We start from the raw sequence: 16,172 nt of genomic DNA, 5'->3' as shown, positions 1-16,172 counted from the left end.
TAAATTAAGAACTATTATTATATTATAATAATATCAATAATCAATTTAAATTTTAGATATTTAAAAACTAAATTATATTCTCACTCTTTAAATAATTAAATTGTATTTTTTATGGGTTTAACTTTTATACATCCTTTAAAATGATTATTATAATAACCAACAAGAATTATGTGTAATTGATCTGCATATTTCCTTATCCGAATGAAATTAATAGAATCTGCATTTGTTTGTGAGTCACAGAATCCAAGTGTCAGCAGAGAGTGAAGGATATATCCCTTCTCAGACACCATCATTTTCCTATTACCAATTTTCTAACACAAGATCTATTTTTTTGTAATTAAAAAATAAATAAAAACAAGATCTCTCTCCCTCTTCCCCTTCCACAACCTACCTACTTCTTTTATGCAACTTGTCTCTACAACAGCTCCTCCATATCTCTGTTTTGCACACTCTAAAAAAGTAAGAGAGAGAGAGAGAGAGAGTGAGAGTGAGGGGACAACATCCCTCCATTTGAGGCTGCCCCTATTTTAGTATCTACCCTCAATCATGCCATCAGGTGCTAAGAAGAGGAAAGCTGCCAAGAAAAAGAAGGAAAAGGAAACGGAAATTAACACCAACCCTTCAACCACCAACCCTCAAGGTACTGTCTTTCACTGTGCACTGCTCAACTTTATGCATGCAAAGTTTACCCTTTTTAATTTCTGATATTTTTGGGTGTTTTTTTTGCTAATTTTGGGCAGATGGGTATCTTTAATTTGTCTTCAATTTCTTGAAGATTAGATTTTTACTGTGTAACTGAAGGATTTAATGATTGATAGTGTTTTAGGGGTAATTGGGGTTGTTTGATTGATAATGGTAGTTAAACTGATTGATTCAATGACAAATGTTAGGGAATGATGAGGTGAAGTCACAGGATGAGAAAGGAAGCGATGGTGGTGAGGGTGGTTCACCTTCACATGGAGACCATGATCTTGCTTTCAATGAGGAGGAGGAGGAGGAGAGGGACCCTTCAGCTGCTCAACCGTCTGATGCTGCTGCTTCCAAGGATTTGGAAGCCAAGATCGGTGAAACTGAGGGAGGACAAGAAGGTGTTGTTGTGATAGAGTGGGATGTGAAATCCGAGGAGAGTTCTGAGAGCAAAGATGTGAGCGCTGGGAGTGTTGAGTCTGCCAAGGAATCCCATCATGGGAATGGAAAAACTGATAGTTCATGTGATGAAACCGGAACTGTGAAAAACTCAAAGGATGAGTCCCATGATTCGATAAATGAGAAAGTTGCATTTGATGAGTTGGTTAAATCGACAGATTCTTTGCATGCAAAACTGACGCCAGTTACTCATAACGCACTGGTCGAGGAGACTGCTGATTCGGTTGCAGAACCTTCTAATGAGCCAGTTAAATCAGAGGCATCCCTACCTGAGGGGCAAACCTTTCATAATGATAATGCTTTATTAGAGAAATCAAATGGATCTCAAGTAGAGGCAAACGATCTTGCTGTGAAGAAAAATGAGGATGAAGAGCATTCGCTCACTGATCAGAATGTCAGAACACTAAGTTTGGAGGAACCTAAGCCAAGGGAATTTGACAATGAAGTATCAGCATCAGTTTCTGATAGTCCTATCCCTGAATCTACTCTTGGTGCAGAACATGTTAAAGATTCTGATGCTCCAGAAAGCTCTGAAAATCAGGTTCTTACATCTTTCTCATGCTTGTATTATATATTTATGCGTGTGTGTGTGTATCAGTTTAATTAGACACTTTTGCTAGTGATAATATTTTTTTTGGACAATTACATAAAATCTGTTTGTTTGCTGAATCAATCAATATGCAGCCTCTTGTATCATCGGTCCCACCTGTGATGCAAAAGACTTCCTGGTTGAGTTGCTGTGGACTGTTTGATGTTCTGTCTGGCTCCAACAGATAAGTTGAGGTTGGGAACTATTTTGTCTTGGAAAATTATATTTTGAAGCTTGAATAAGATTTTCTCGTCATATATATACATGTGTGTGTGCCTGTGTGTGCTTCCTTGTACTTGTTCGCAATTGTTTAAGTTGCTTACCCTGTTACATTGTTCCTAACTGGTCCGATTTTCTTCCATTTTCTATTTTTATGTTTTCAATGATTAGGTCGTTGGTTTTGTTGTATTCTCCAATTATTGCTCAGTTCATTATGGCCTTCTTCTTTGGCATCTTTTATTCTTTATTATTTTCATTCATGACTTGTATTCTTGTTTTTTTGTTATGTGTTTCATCCATTAATGGGATGCAACGACAAGATTAGAAGATGACATAGTTGTGCCCACTGAAAATCAATATAAGAAAAGTAGAGTGAATCATAATGTATTCAGGAAGCAAGTTTGGGTGATTTAAAATTTCATTTAATTTGTTGCTTTTGGTTTGGAAATAGAGAGTAAATTTGAGACCCACAAATTTGTTCACACATTCATAAGTTAATTCTGTCAATAACATTTATGTTTTGGGGCTAAGGAAGAGAAAATGAAATAGCTGTTTAAATATTTATTTGCCCTGAAATTATGTTATAGTAAGCTGTAGAATAGATTTTGTAATTTAATATCTCACAGAAAGGCCAATTGTGCTTGAAGTCTGACAAAATTATTTGCTTAAATAGAAGTTATTTCAAGACTCTAACTATCTGCTCAAGACTCACCACAGTCTTGTAATAAAATTCCATTTCAAGTTTGGGTTGGTAAAGATCGAATTTTACGCGTCTTGATCAATGATATTTTGAAATTGTCCAAGAACTTTTTGACCTCAGAATAGTGTTATTAAAATTGGACCAGCCTATTTGACTGGTCTAACTGGAAACTCGATCCATGACCAGTTTGACAGCTCTTCAGATTGATTTACAATTCACCTGATTGACTCGGCTAGATCAAACTGCAAATAACCGGTGACTTGGAAATTGCAATTTCACCTGGAAAAGTTTAAACTTGAAAATTCAAACTCTATTCAAATATGTTGTGCCTTAAGGGATTTGAACCCAGATTCAGGGGTGCTTAAAACAAAAGTAACTACTACACCTGATTAATGATTCATATAAATTTTTATCTTTTACCAGTTTTTACGGTTCAATTAGTGACTCTACCAGTTCAATCAGTGACTCAGTACGATGACCAGGTTGACAACCGGTCTAGTTGTAATAACACTACCTTAGAGTCTAAGTTGTATTGACAAAGGCATTATTTATTCCTTGGGAAGGTAAAGATGTGCCTGTCAAATTCAATCGACTAGAAGATTGAAGTTGTGATATATCAGAAGGCTATCACTCTCTTAAACTGCGTTTGGTCAAAAGAAATCAATACTTGGTGTTAGGAATTTTTTATGATTTCTCTTGATTTCCAAACGCAGAAATAAACATAGTTGTTACCTTGTTGCACTCTATTATTCAGTCTTTAGTGTTGTCCTGTAATGCTTTTAACGAGAGGTTTTTGGTGTGGGCTGTGAACACTTGTGTAAATCTCTTTCGATGGAAGTACACATGCCTCGCACTAATATGAATGGAATTGTTTACTCCACTGCAGCTTCCCTTTTTGTTTTTCCTTTCCAGCTTTCGATTCTTAAAAAATATAATGATTTTGAACTTTTTGTTCTGTCCAGACTGTGCTTTAATTCCTGCTGTAGGTTTTCTCTACGTGCTATCTGTCATGAACCAACAATCTCAAAAGCTTAAGCTACAAGGTGAAAAAGTATTCAATTTGATATTATATTTCTAACATACCCAGTCTCGCCTAGCACTTTGGGCTTGAAGCATGGACAATGCATATAGACCCACCACTTGTCTTGTGTTAAAGTTTTTTTTCCTCACTGAATTAGTTTTTTGTTAGAAATTTGGGGTGGTAACCTTTTTAACTCTGTCTTCAACCAACAATACCAAAAGCTTAACTTAGCAAATAACACACATTGGTTTTATGATATATTTTTAAGATTACAAGATTGGCATATTGTTCTGCATATTGTTCTTACTTTCAGCCAATGTGAGTTCTTTTTGGTCTATTTAACTTGTGCAATATAAGGACTAGGGATAACAAATAAATCCCTACTCAAATGTCCAAGTCCATCCCAATGTTAATGGGAACTACCTGGATTAACCACCCATTCCACCCTAATGTTAATGGGAACTACCTTGATTGACCACCCATACGGACGAGTATGAGTAATACCTGACTTTTTAAATTGGAGACGGAAATGAGTTTGTACATATCCGTTTCGTCTCCGTTTTCAATTTCTAAACCACCCTTAGTTCATTTGGTACTCTATCTTAAAATTCATGCAATCATAAGTTCTTCATTGTTATTTGACATTGGAAAGAAGAAAATGTGTCCTTTTGTATTGAATTCTTGATATAATGTTTCCTTTGTTTTGATTTTTATTTTTCTCAAAAAATAATTATTTGGGTAGGTATGTATGGGCATAGGTACAAGTATATCCATTATCTAACGGAGACGAAGATGAGACATAAACTCACAAATTCCATATTTGTGAGGTATGGCGGATGGGTATGGATGAGTTTTTACTTTGGGGAAGGAACGGATATAGTTAAACACATACCTACTCCATGACATCCCTAGTAAGGACTCAAATAAGTGTTAGGTGGTGACATCAAAAGACAATTTGTTGTCAAATATTTAACAAAATTAGGATTCTACTTAAAACTATATACGATCCTAGCTACATTGGAAAATTAATTTTGGAGTATGAGCCTAATAAGTACAAAACTACATTCGAAGGCTTGACAGATTATTCTGAATCTAGAATCCTTGTTATTATTTGGATTACTATCAGAATGTAGCACAAGGAGGGTATGATTCTTCCTGAAAAGAATAACGTGTCTACTATTCTGAAGCCAGAATCTTGGTAATGGTTTTGTCTTTTGGATGATATGATTCTTGAAACACAAGCATGAACATATAATTCTGACTCTCACTAGCTGTAGCTAATTTTTCTGATTCACAATTTTAGGATATTTTAGGTGCAATCATAGATTCCCTTTTTGCTGATGATGGACTTGCTAGTTCTCTGGGCATGAGGCCAGTGGTTTTGTTCACGTGTTTTGATAAAAGAAGCAATTTATTCATAACATTTATTTATGGAATTTATCCAACAATTTTTTGCTAATTCAGTCCTTACTTGCATTTATAGCATGATTGAGTAGGTGAATTTGGAGTCTCATACTGGGAAAAAAAAGATTATTTATTGATTTATTATTTTAACCTTCTGTTACTTATTTTTCATTAATCTTGGTAGAGTGAATTTAAAGAATTGAGAGTGTAGGATTCACTTAGAAGAATTGTTTGCATATATTCTGTTTAAAGAGAGTGCTCTATTTGTTTTGAAGGACTTTTATCAGCACACATTTTGAAATCAGACACAGTTTTTGTTGACAACATTGAGCAATTGCTTCTCTTGCAGAAATACAAGCACGGGGATCTCATCTGATGAATCAGACTTGTGAAAACTTAGGACTTGGTTGAGAATTTTTGTGATATTTGAATGTAGATGTGTTGTTAAGATTTTCCAAAGAATAATGGGCAGAGACCCAACTACATAATAATTCATGAGATCATCATCAAAAGTTTGTTGTAGTAGTAAGTAATTGTGTTAGCAACAGTTCCAGCTCAATATACCCAAGTGCTTGAAACTTTTCAAACTACATTTTTATAACTCAGCAATCATATTATTCTTCTTTTAGACTTATCTCCCTCTTTTCTACCATGTAAGTAATAAAGATTTATAAGATTTTGATATACTGATAATGAAAAAAATTTACATCCCAAATAATAATAAAAATAATACCTATCCAAATTAATTAATGTTATGATATATGTTTAGGTATATCGATTTTCGTCATCTAAATTCATTTAGATGGAATATTCATAATTCGATCAAATTTCCTTCCAATTAACTCTTAATTGTAAATCGAATTAGAAGGTAATGCAGTCAATCTCGAAGTCTAATTATAAATTGAGTTATTAGGTAATTATAAAAACTGGTGCTCCTAATACTTAATAATCAATTTGAAATTATATTTCTTTAATAGTGAATTTCAAACTATATTCTAATTAACTTAATCAATTTAAAATTGTATTCTGCATGTAATCTAGCGGTATACAAAATACATTTCAGATTGTGAAGTTTATAAGCTGAAATTCAAAATATAGTTTTAAAAAGTTCTACTGGATTAATTAATATGTAAATTACTGTTAAAGAAATAATTATAATATTCTAAAATCAATACATTTATAATATATTATCAAACAAAATTCATCATAGCTATTGAGATGGGGAGAAGATGGAGGAAGAAAATGCATTAAGTAAAAACATTTTTGGTTAATGAAGAGTTTTAACCCTTGTTGGTTCATCCTTTGTGACTAGGAACATTCAAGAAAAATAGAAAGCAAATAGAAAAATGGTACAGAAAGTGTTATTGTTAATACTTTTAAACACAACTTATTCTTACTCAATACAAATCCATTCATGTAATTAATAAATCACACCAGTTTGTAACTACGTTGAAAAAAAAATCAGAGGTAATTAAGAAAAAGAAGAAGGAAGAAAAATAAATAAATAAATAAATAAACAATGAGAATCATAACAACTTCACATAAATACTATAAAATTTATCTACTGTTTGCAGCAGCACCATGGATTGCAGCTATATAGAAAAGCTGTGTAGCCGAAAGGATAATCATAAAAGCCTCCATTGTTTTCTGCAAATGTTTGACATTTCAAGGCTTTTTCAGTGAAGGAAATTACTCTATAAAAATATAAGACTATAAAATATTTAACAGAATTAGAATAATGGACCAAAGAGATTAATTAGCCTTATATAAAAAATTATAAACATATTTTATTACTCAGTTACTTTTTGCAGATGGTAAAATTTAAAATCTGAACTATCCAGCATAACAAAATGACAGTAAATAATGGAATTTTTTTAATCTTACCAGGCGAGAATTTCTGACGTTAAGTTGAATCTCTTTGCAGGCAAAACTGCAAAATTATATGTTAGTGATATCAGTAACTATGATACAAAACAAAGTTAATTTATGAATGCAAAGCAAAATTATTTTTGATGGTGGCTATATCAGTCAAAGAATAATAGACATAAATTAGTCTTCAAATTTAGCTCTATGAATAAAAAATTAAACAACTAGTGTAGTTGTTTAGAGATTTAGATAATATCAACAGATTTATACAAGACTAAAATAATATTGATACTGCTAGAGAAATGTATTAACTGCAAAATCCGAATGGTATATGGTGTTATTTTTGGTTAGATTGTGAAGTTGGAGAAAGGGATTACCCCATGGCAAGAACAGTAAGAGCCCATGCAATGGAAGCCACTGAAGCTGCAGATGGTAAGCTCTCAGAAGTCCATGAACGGACATGGTTGACACCTGAAATTAATGATCCAACACCAGCAACTCCAGCAATCAAAGCAAATGTCACAAAGAATCCAGTTGCAGCATTTCCCATTGGGAAGCTTATGGGTGAAAAATGAGCAGGTAGATCTAATCCTGGACCTGCATGCAAGTACACAATAATATTATTACAGGGCTCAACAACCATTCACAAACACATTACTACAAAAATACTAGTTATTACTGTGCATTTCCTGCGTGAAAAGTTTATACTGACAACTAGTCAGAAACCATGACAGATACGAGTTATAAAGAGAATATTATCAAAAACCATACATACATAGCAATTTATGATTCGATGCTGTTTACATAAAAGAGAAGTTATTTGTTCAATGCAAAGATTACACAGAATGGAAGGGCTTCTACTAAGGAAAGATTGGACATTTTACCTATTTCAAAGCCCTGATCAATGGCTCTGTTCATGGCCCATCCACCAATGCCTAAAACTATGACATACATGCAGAAGTTGAGCCCCAAAAGGAGGGTGGCAATGGGCTTCAATTGGTCGTTAGCCATCTAAGTACTAAGGTATTTTAGACAAGTAAAAAAGCTGCTTGGAAGGAACAAACAGAAAGGCTAAAAGGTTCTCAAAGCCTGAAACTTAGGAGATGGATGTGTTATGTGCAAGTGAGGGAGGGTCTTATATATGGGAGAAGTAGATGAAAGGTTTGGTTCTTTACTTGCTAAGGCTGCTACTTAGAAAGGACCTCATGCTTCAAATTCAAGGCAAGAGCAAATATGCCTCATCCTGATTCTTACTTGCTTCATTTTTTAGTTTATTTTTAGTATTGGTACCTTGTTAAAGGGCCTAGTTGTTCCTTTTCCTAGGCAAGTCATATTCTTTGCCTTTTCAGGACTCCTCTCACTGGCAAATTATTGCAATCATTGGTCCCTATCCTCTTCAAAACACTTACAATCAATAACATCCATTCACATATTTCCCTTTATCATATATCATCTTACATTCATGTAAAATACACTAGTACAAAGATTTGAGATTGTACATTTCTTTTAAAGGTATATAAGATTAATTTGTGTGTAGGTTTACTAGAGATTGTACATTTCTTTCAAAGGTTTATAAGATTAATTTGTGTGTAGGTTTACTACTTGTCTTCATTTTCTTTAAATAATTTATTATTTAAGAAAATATTTTTATCTTTTACGTGTTTATCCAACTGTTTATTTTATACATAAATAAACTCCATTTATTTTATACACAAATACGCTTCCTTAATATGCAATTACTTTTAAAACAAAATAAAAGAGATTTATTAAAATTTTAAAAAAATTGCATACTATTTCATACTTATTTATCATGAAAATTAGCAAACAAACTATACTACGTTTGGAAAGCCACAGGTATCATGAAGAATGAGGGAATTTTTTTTCCAGCTGCCACTGTTTAGAAAAAATATCTAATGACAAAACTTATCATTTTGCTTCATCATTGTCGAAAAAATGATTAGAATTTGAGTTTCTAAACACTTGAAAGGAAGGACTCAGAAGATACACGTGAGATAAATACCACCGTTTTGTACCAGTTATTTCTGATTGTCATAACCTAGCAAAGGATTTAAATTACAATAGAACTAAATCAAAATGTACGTAAATATAAATCTTGATTCATGTCACTATTTAACCACAACATCAAGCAATCAATATCAAACAGAAGATAAAATCTGGAGTTTCACTAAATAAAAGTTTTGATATTGCTGGTTAGCAAAACACTTCATTCAGACATCTATCATCATATTTTGATGAATATACCATCAGTTTAGCAATTGTGGGCAACGAAAACTCCACTTTGTTGATTATGGCACAACAAAATGCTTCCTCAAAATAAACAATTGACTTTAACTAGAACCAAATATTAACTCAATTGGGTAAAATAATTTTTAACAGTAAACATTACGCGACATAACAAACGTATGACATTGCAGCAAGGTTTTGACAATGAAAATAGCAAAAAGCAATCAAAACCTACTAATGGTTTTGACAATGGAAATAGCATAAATAAATCAAAATCTACTAATAAGGGTGTCAACCAAAGCTCACTACAAAACATAAAATCGTCTCCCCGACATTGGGATCTATTCATCTTCCTGGCTGCGTAGTCTGGCAGTTTTGTTTGTCACAACTACATCAAGCTGGGCAGCTCTCTCAACAATGTCCTTCCTCTTCCTTGTGGATACATTGTGAGCAATCTCAGCACAGTAAGTCCTGAAATAACGTTAACATAAAAAAAACAGAACATTCAGCCGATGTGTACAATGCGCACCTTAAGAAAGCATTCATCCAATGAAAAGAAATGAAAATTAAATTCCTGACCTGTTATGCATCATGAGAAGCTCAAGGTCTTTCGCATTGTGCACAACAAATTTCTTGAAACCATTTGGAAGATAATGGCGAGTTTTCTTGTCTGAAGCATAACCAATGTTGGGCATCAAAGCACATCCTTTGAACTTCCTCCTGACACGAGAGTCAATACCCTTGGGTCTACGCCAGCTTGGCTGTTAATACAAAAAATTTGAAACATTGTTAAACATAACAAACCATTTTCAAATATTTTAACATCTGTATCAACAAGATTACCTAAACCTACACAGAGCATGCTAGCACAAGAAAATGAAAAACAGGACAAGAAAAATTCTCATTAATTTATCAAGAAAGTTTTACTGAACCCTAACTAACATTGTTTAAAAAAATTTACAAGGAAAAAGCAAGTGAAGGCTTATAATAGGTAGCTAGATATGCCCATGAATGAAATTTATACAAAAACTCTAGTTTTCTAACAAAATAGGAAATTCAAAAATAAAAAAGAAAAGGGGAACAGAAAAACAAATAGTTATATAAACCTGAACAAAGTCATACAGTAGAATACCATACTGCAATCTCAGCCGAAAGATGGTGATTTAGTATAATAATCACTGATCAATCAGAGCATTAATAAAAATTCATCACAGATTGCAGAACATAATAGGCTCTAAAGTAAAAATACAACAGTCATTTGGGGAAAAACTATCAGGTTTAGGTAAGCCTGGCCTGAAAAAGTATAAAAGCATCCTTAAAATGAATAAAATGAAAAATAACAGAGATATAATAAACAAAAGATGCAAGAGATCAGATGGTAGTGCATGATTAAGGATCATCATTCATATTGCAGAACTGATGGATAAATATCATCATATCTCATTGCATTTAAAAATATACTAATTAAACTTAAATAAGAGACATTGCACAGAGACAGCGCTTCAGACAAAACAAAACAAAATCATTACTTTATCAACATAACTCAAGCAAGACTAGGGAGCAAAACATACTCAAATCCCCATCACATCTAAACGAAGACATTCGCGAACTTGAAAATCGGTAAAAACCTAAACCTAATAAACTAAATTTGAAAAACAGGGGATCAGATAAGAATGTCATTCACCATCTTACACCGTGTGGTGCAAATTAAGACTGGGGCGACAATAACCATCATCATTTCAACCCAAACAAAACTAAAAAATCATAAATGTAATGAACTTCACCCACACACTTCAAAATCAAAAGAAGAGGCAAAAATAAGATACATTCACATAATAAAAAAAACGTAAAATGAGGACAGGTACCACTGACTAACCTTGACGGAGATCTTGCGATCGCTTTGGGGGCGTATGAACCTCTTCACGCGCTTCTTCACGACCTTCTTCGAGAGCAATGGTACCGCCATTTTCACTTACCTCAATTAGGGTTTTCCTACCAGCGAAACCTGCTTCTCAACGTTTATATATAACATTAAGATTAAGATGGGCTAGGGTTTTTGGTTTGTGTTTTGGGCCATGACCTCCTTCATATTTATTACATATTGGGCTGAATGAGAATTACTTTTGTACCTTATCAAATTTGTATCTTATCATTTGAACCTGCATCCAATTTTCAAGTTAAATGTCAAACATACCCTTGAATAAAAATGTATAGAAATAAAAATATATTTTTTGACCTCCTTTTTAGAATTTGTTTTCGAATTATTATTTTTAAAATATATTTTTTGCATTTTTTTAATTTCTAGAACGCAATAATTTATTCTAAATTTTTTGTATTTTTCCTAATTCTAAATTTTCATTTTTAAAATAAAGGATATTTTTGTAAATTTAGAAACGTGTAGGGTGCAAATTAAGTTTAAAAAATTGGGTATAGGAAGAATTTTACTTATGAAATTCCTTTGAATCCTTAGGAAAATCTTTCAAGGCTAATTCTAATTGCAGTACTATTTTTTTATATATTATCAATTAATTAAAATTAATATAATAAAAAAATTAAATTAATTAGTATAAATTTATAATGATATAAAAACTTACGCTATTAATACATTTAAATGTTTTAATTGTTTAAAAGTATGAACTTCATTTGCTATATTCTTGGGTATATGCACTAAATGTAAATATTATAATTTCATCAACTTAATAGTTAAATATTTAGTTTTTCTGTTTTAAGTTATTAAATTTTGTTTCTTTGATTCAATTTTTCCTTTCTATTTTGGATAAGTGTTAGTCTTTTTCTTATATATACACCATGTATTTTATTCTCTAATATAGAAGTGAATAAGAATTTTCTTTGTATTTTTTCTTTTTCTGTTTTTCTCTCTTTTACGCTTGAATCTTTTTTTTCATTTATAATTAGAGTTATCATAATCTCACTTTCTCTATTGTGATTACGTATACCACAAACAAAGAATATTCATCTTCATTGTCGGTAATATCAGTATTTTTAATTATATATATAAGAAGGGTTAGTTTTTACATCATTAAAATTTATAAGAAATATTTATGTTAATATATAATTAATTGAAAAATGTTATTTTAGATATTGCAGTATCCTTTTTAAGAAAAGTTATAATGAAAAGATGAAATCCCTTGTGTTTGCCTTTGGAAGTCCGCATCATAAATGCTTCATGTTTCATACTAGTGATATAGCTCCAACTCCATGGTTATCCTCTTCCTGAATCACATAGTGCTTAATACTCCATGAAAAAGCATCCCCTTGAAGTGCCCTTCAAACTTCAACATCGCATGCATGTCCTCATACGCTTGCCTTCACATTCCACCTTTTTTTAAAAGTTATTTGTGAGAATCAATAGATTTTGAAGTAGATATATTAAGAAAAATTAAAAGTCGAACATCCGTTCAACAACAAGAATAAGTATTTATAAGTCTTTAATATGTACCATGAATATTTCAGGCTTATCACGAAGTATGCTTATAATTTGTCCAATTAAAAACTTATCGGACAAAGAACTTAATCAAATCACTTGTGTTTGTTCAACCATACTATTTGGGTCTATCAGGATAAATAAGACACTTATGTTTGAGAGAACTTTATAATCATAAATATATGTTTCACACTTTGTTATTTAAGTACAAAATCAAAACCAAATAAAATGGTATGTTAAATTTTGATCTAACAATCTCCCCATTTTTTATAATGCTTAAAACAATAAAGTCTAATTTAAACATATAATTTCCAAAAAAAAAAAAAATAGTTTCATCATATCAAATTTTCATAAACCAATTTTCAAGAAATATAAAAAGAAGCAAGGAGTAGAAGAAACAAAGTAAATAAAAGTATTCATCCTTGTCTTCTTCTTGTTTGTTCTCCTTTAGACTGCGTTTGTTTCCAGACGAAGAAAGACAGAGAAATACTATTTGCAATGAAAAGTGAAGAAATCCAGTTAATAAAAAAAAAACACATAAATCGATTTTTTTTTTCACGTAAAACTTTCTTCGCAACTGTGCAAAGAAAGTTATATATATATATATATATATATATAAATTTTAATTTACATTTTTACCCTTTTTATTTTAAACTTAAATTATTTTTATTTTTATTTAAAATATAATTATAATTTAAATATAAAAAATATAAACATTATAAAAAATAATTATTATAAAAAACATAATTAATCATATTATATATAATAAATTATAAATAATAATTATAATAAAAAAAAATATTGTTTAATAATTAAAAAATAAATTTATATAATAATTATATTAATTAAAAAAAGTAAAGATAAAATAATAATGTTATTTAATATAAAAATAAGTTTTTATCAAATATTTATAATTATAAATATTTAAATAATATTTTAATTAAAAATAATTATAATTTATAAATAAATATATCAAAAAATTCAACCATTTTTAAATATAAGGATAAATTTGTAAACTTACATTTTTATTAATTAAAAAATATATAATTTCAATCACACCCATCACATCATTCACAAATTTTTATAAATTTTCCCCATAATTTTCATTCTATTTACCTTAATTCAAACACCTTAACTTTCTTTACATTTTTCCTTCAATTCATCTCAAATACACTCTTTTCTTTCCACTCCCTAATCCAAACAAAACATTAAACAAACATCATTTTTTTTAACTTTGATGAGTCTTTAACTAAGCTCCCTATAGCTTATTTAATATTTTTGTTGAATTTCTTCTATTCTCCTTTCCCTTGAAGTGTTTTTCATCAAAACTTTATCTTTCTAGAATTTTTTGTAAACTTCATATCTTCTCCCTCTTAAAGACCATCAAAATATGAGTTAACATTAAAGGATGAAGAATGCAATCTTCCCTTAAGCTGAAACTATCTTCTTCGTATGGGTTTAGCAATTGTCTTCTTATTTATAGAAGTTCATTTATTATGTTTGATGACTGTCGTATGATAATTTTTAACTGTATAGAGTCAACAAATATATTAGTATTACATAGACAATCACATTGTTTAGTTAGGTGGCATCAGTAAAATATTCATATATAAATTTTCTCTAATGAAATTAAAGTGTTTTATTGGGAAAACCATTGTGAAAATATTAACCCATTAATGATTGTCTTAACAAACTTGAGTTCAAAAACATTTTTTTAAAGATAATTACGAATGGAATGATATCTTACTTCAATATACTTGACCTTTGAATGTTGGATATGGTTCTTAGATAGGTTGATTGTACTACCGTTGTCACAATATACTAGTATATTATTTTCAAAATTGGAGTAATCTTCCACTTGATATTTTACCCAAAGGAGATATGAGCAACAACTAACATGTACTTCGTCTCTATGGTGAATAGAATGAAATTTTATTTTTTGCTAGACCAAGAAATCAAATAGGCTCCACTTGTGTTATAACATCCTAATAATATGAAGATTTCATTTTTCTTATAACACAAACACAAATTAATGGACCCTACAAGGTATTGAAAGATCTACTAGCAGTAAGATAAAATAATGAACTAATCATGTCTCAATAGATCGTCTAATATACTTTTCTTACCACTTTTAAAGGAGTAGACGTGTGCATAAGAGTCTTCATAGGCTTTGCATCTGACATGTTAAACTTCTTCAACATTACTTTAATGCACTTTTGCTGGTGGATAACAATGCTCTTTTCCTGCTTATCTTATAAATTCGAAGCCCTATGAAGAATTTGAGTTTTCACATTATACTTATCTTAAACTCTCACTACATTAACTTGAAAAGTCTCTGCACAAGCTTTTATTAGTACCACAAATAGTGATATCATTTACATAAATTTGTACAATAATGAAATTATTGTTGCATTGTTTTCAAAATAAGGTTGTATCAACCTTTCCTTTTAACAAATCATTTTCAAGTAGAAAATTGCTTAGTTTGTCATACCAAACTCTAATTTGTTTAAGGACATACAAAGCCTTTTTTTTTTAAACTAAACACATAATTCAATTTTCTTTACAATTTTTTTTTTCTTTGTTGAAACCATTTAAGAAATCACTTTTAACATCAATTTGAAGTTTGATATTTTAAAAACAACAAAGACAAATAAAATCCTTATTTCTTCAAGACGTGCAACTATAGAGCAAAACTTAGTAAAATTGATGTCTTCTTGCTAATTGTAATCCTACTCTACAAATTTAGCTTTTATTTCTCACTTCATTGACACTTCTAATATCAATTACTCTATGACAAAAGTTAAGTAATTTGAATCATGACACTCTGACTATTATGCTCTTAGAAAAAAAATTACACTTTAACTATTACTTGTAGTTTTTAAGCCAAGTACTTGATCCAACAATATGTTAGCACTTTTTTTTTTCAAAGAAAACTTTTTTTTTCCAAAGAAAACTTTTTTTTTATATATAAAATCGAAAAGAAAAAAATTGTTACAAGAACCATTTGGGCGGTTACAGTTTTAAAAAATGTATAATTTTACAAGCATGATATTTAAAAAATTAGGTAGGTCTAAAATGAAAAAAAATATTTAATTATTTTAAAATAAAGAGAACTTGTTAAATTACTTATTTTATTAAATATATAAACTACTTTTTATTTATTAGGATAAAGTTGTTCAATTAAAAATAATATTAAATAATTATTTTTATTTAATGTAAAATATCTATCATATAGTAGTAGTGTTTAATTTTCTCAAACTTACATTGCACTATTCGAGAACAAATTGACATTCTAGAAAAAGAAGATTGTTAGAATTGATATAATCTTGTTAGAATTTATAATCAGTAAAAAGATAAAGTAAATGAGTTTAAATTTTCTTTTAGAATATTATATTATTTTAATAAAGCAATTTTACCATTTTGATTTTTATATAACACATTAACAAAATATGTTATTTGCTAATAAGATGGGAGAATTTTTGCTGTAATCCTCCTTATCAAATATTTTTTCCTTATTTTTTTTCAAAATTTGAAATCA

General features: G+C 30.2%; 3 protein-coding genes and 3 non-coding genes across 8 annotated transcripts; 1 reads left to right on the top strand and 5 right to left on the bottom strand.

Annotated features, from left to right (window-relative positions):
- The first annotated feature begins 177 nt into the window (after positions 1-177).
- LOC137822893 (uncharacterized) lies at positions 178-5,671 on the top strand. 3 transcript variants are annotated; one of them, XR_011083020.2, is made up of 5 exons: positions 237-640; positions 891-1,687; positions 1,831-1,929; positions 3,617-3,697; positions 5,429-5,671. XR_011083020.2 is itself a non-coding variant. In XM_068627915.2 (4 exons), exons 1-3 carry the CDS (start codon positions 547-549, stop codon positions 1,921-1,923), a joined length of 984 nt encoding a protein of 327 aa, XP_068484016.1. In that variant the 5' UTR covers positions 178-546; the 3' UTR covers positions 1,924-1,929; positions 5,429-5,671. The 3 variants fall into 3 exon arrangements, 2 of the variants coding, with proteins under 2 accessions (XP_068484016.1, XP_068484017.1); XM_068627915.2 differs by lacking the exon at positions 3,617-3,697 and having other exon boundaries at positions 178-640; XM_068627916.2 differs by lacking the exon at positions 3,617-3,697 and having other exon boundaries at positions 300-640; positions 5,355-5,671.
- A 747-nt stretch (positions 5,672-6,418) lies between these two features.
- LOC137822895 (membrane protein PM19L) lies at positions 6,419-8,063 on the bottom strand. Its single transcript, XM_068627917.1, has 4 exons — positions 7,830-8,063; positions 7,323-7,542; positions 6,964-7,009; positions 6,419-6,726 (listed from the first exon to the last, which is right to left on the bottom strand). Exons 1-4 carry the CDS (start codon positions 7,954-7,956, stop codon positions 6,637-6,639), a joined length of 483 nt encoding a protein of 160 aa, XP_068484018.1. The 5' UTR covers positions 7,957-8,063; the 3' UTR covers positions 6,419-6,636.
- A 1,229-nt stretch (positions 8,064-9,292) lies between these two features.
- Positions 9,293-11,183, bottom strand: LOC137822896 (large ribosomal subunit protein eL32z). Its single transcript, XM_068627918.2, has 3 exons — positions 11,066-11,183; positions 9,769-9,950; positions 9,293-9,660 (listed from the first exon to the last, which is right to left on the bottom strand). Exons 1-3 carry the CDS (start codon positions 11,153-11,155, stop codon positions 9,531-9,533), a joined length of 402 nt encoding a protein of 133 aa, XP_068484019.1. The 5' UTR covers positions 11,156-11,183; the 3' UTR covers positions 9,293-9,530.
- Positions 10,327-10,409, bottom strand: LOC137823237 (small nucleolar RNA Z196/R39/R59 family). Its single transcript, XR_011083090.1, has one exon. It is a non-coding gene; the product is annotated as a small nucleolar RNA Z196/R39/R59 family (small nucleolar RNA).
- Positions 10,555-10,633, bottom strand: LOC137823236 (small nucleolar RNA Z195/SNORD33/SNORD32 family). Its single transcript, XR_011083089.1, has one exon. It is a non-coding gene; the product is annotated as a small nucleolar RNA Z195/SNORD33/SNORD32 family (small nucleolar RNA).
- Positions 10,850-10,931, bottom strand: LOC137823253 (small nucleolar RNA U31b). Its single transcript, XR_011083106.1, has one exon. It is a non-coding gene; the product is annotated as a small nucleolar RNA U31b (small nucleolar RNA).
- Positions 11,184-16,172: the final 4,989 nt, after the last annotated feature.

The sequence above is a fragment of the Phaseolus vulgaris genome, chromosome 9, assembly GCF_051622355.1.
Source record: "Phaseolus vulgaris cultivar YP4 chromosome 9, ASM5162235v1, whole genome shotgun sequence".
NCBI classification, from domain to species: domain Eukaryota; kingdom Viridiplantae; phylum Streptophyta; class Magnoliopsida; order Fabales; family Fabaceae; genus Phaseolus; species Phaseolus vulgaris.
Note: the sequence above shows the minus strand (reverse complement) of the source record. Positions and strands in the feature narration are given on the sequence as shown.

What these genes read in the sequence shown, in the direction of transcription:
- LOC137822893 (XM_068627915.2), top strand. Translation starts at nt 547, where the DNA reads ATGCCATCAGGTGCTAAGAAGAGGAAAGCTGCCAAGAAAAAGAAGGAA. An exon ending in TTCAACCACCAACCCTCAAG is followed by an intron (nt 641 to 890) that starts GTACTGTCTTTC and finishes GACAAATGTTAG; the next exon opens with GGAATGATGAGGTGAAGTCA. An exon ending in CAGAAAGCTCTGAAAATCAG is followed by an intron (nt 1,688 to 1,830) that starts GTTCTTACATCT and finishes ATCAATATGCAG; the next exon opens with CCTCTTGTATCATCGGTCCC.
- LOC137822895 (XM_068627917.1), bottom strand. Translation starts at nt 7,956, where the DNA reads ATGGCTAACGACCAATTGAAGCCCATTGCCACCCTCCTTTTGGGGCTC. An exon ending in TGATCAGGGCTTTGAAATAG is followed by an intron (nt 7,543 to 7,829) that starts GTAAAATGTCCA and finishes ACTTGCATGCAG; the next exon opens with GTCCAGGATTAGATCTACCT. An exon ending in ACGTCAGAAATTCTCGCCTG is followed by an intron (nt 6,727 to 6,963) that starts GTAAGATTAAAA and finishes AAACATTTGCAG; the next exon opens with AAAACAATGGAGGCTTTTAT.
- LOC137822896 (XM_068627918.2), bottom strand. Translation starts at nt 11,155, where the DNA reads ATGGCGGTACCATTGCTCTCGAAGAAGGTCGTGAAGAAGCGCGTGAAG. An exon ending in ATCGCAAGATCTCCGTCAAG is followed by an intron (nt 9,951 to 11,065) that starts GTTAGTCAGTGG and finishes TTGTATTAACAG; the next exon opens with CCAAGCTGGCGTAGACCCAA. An exon ending in CTTCTCATGATGCATAACAG is followed by an intron (nt 9,661 to 9,768) that starts GTCAGGAATTTA and finishes ACGTTATTTCAG; the next exon opens with GACTTACTGTGCTGAGATTG.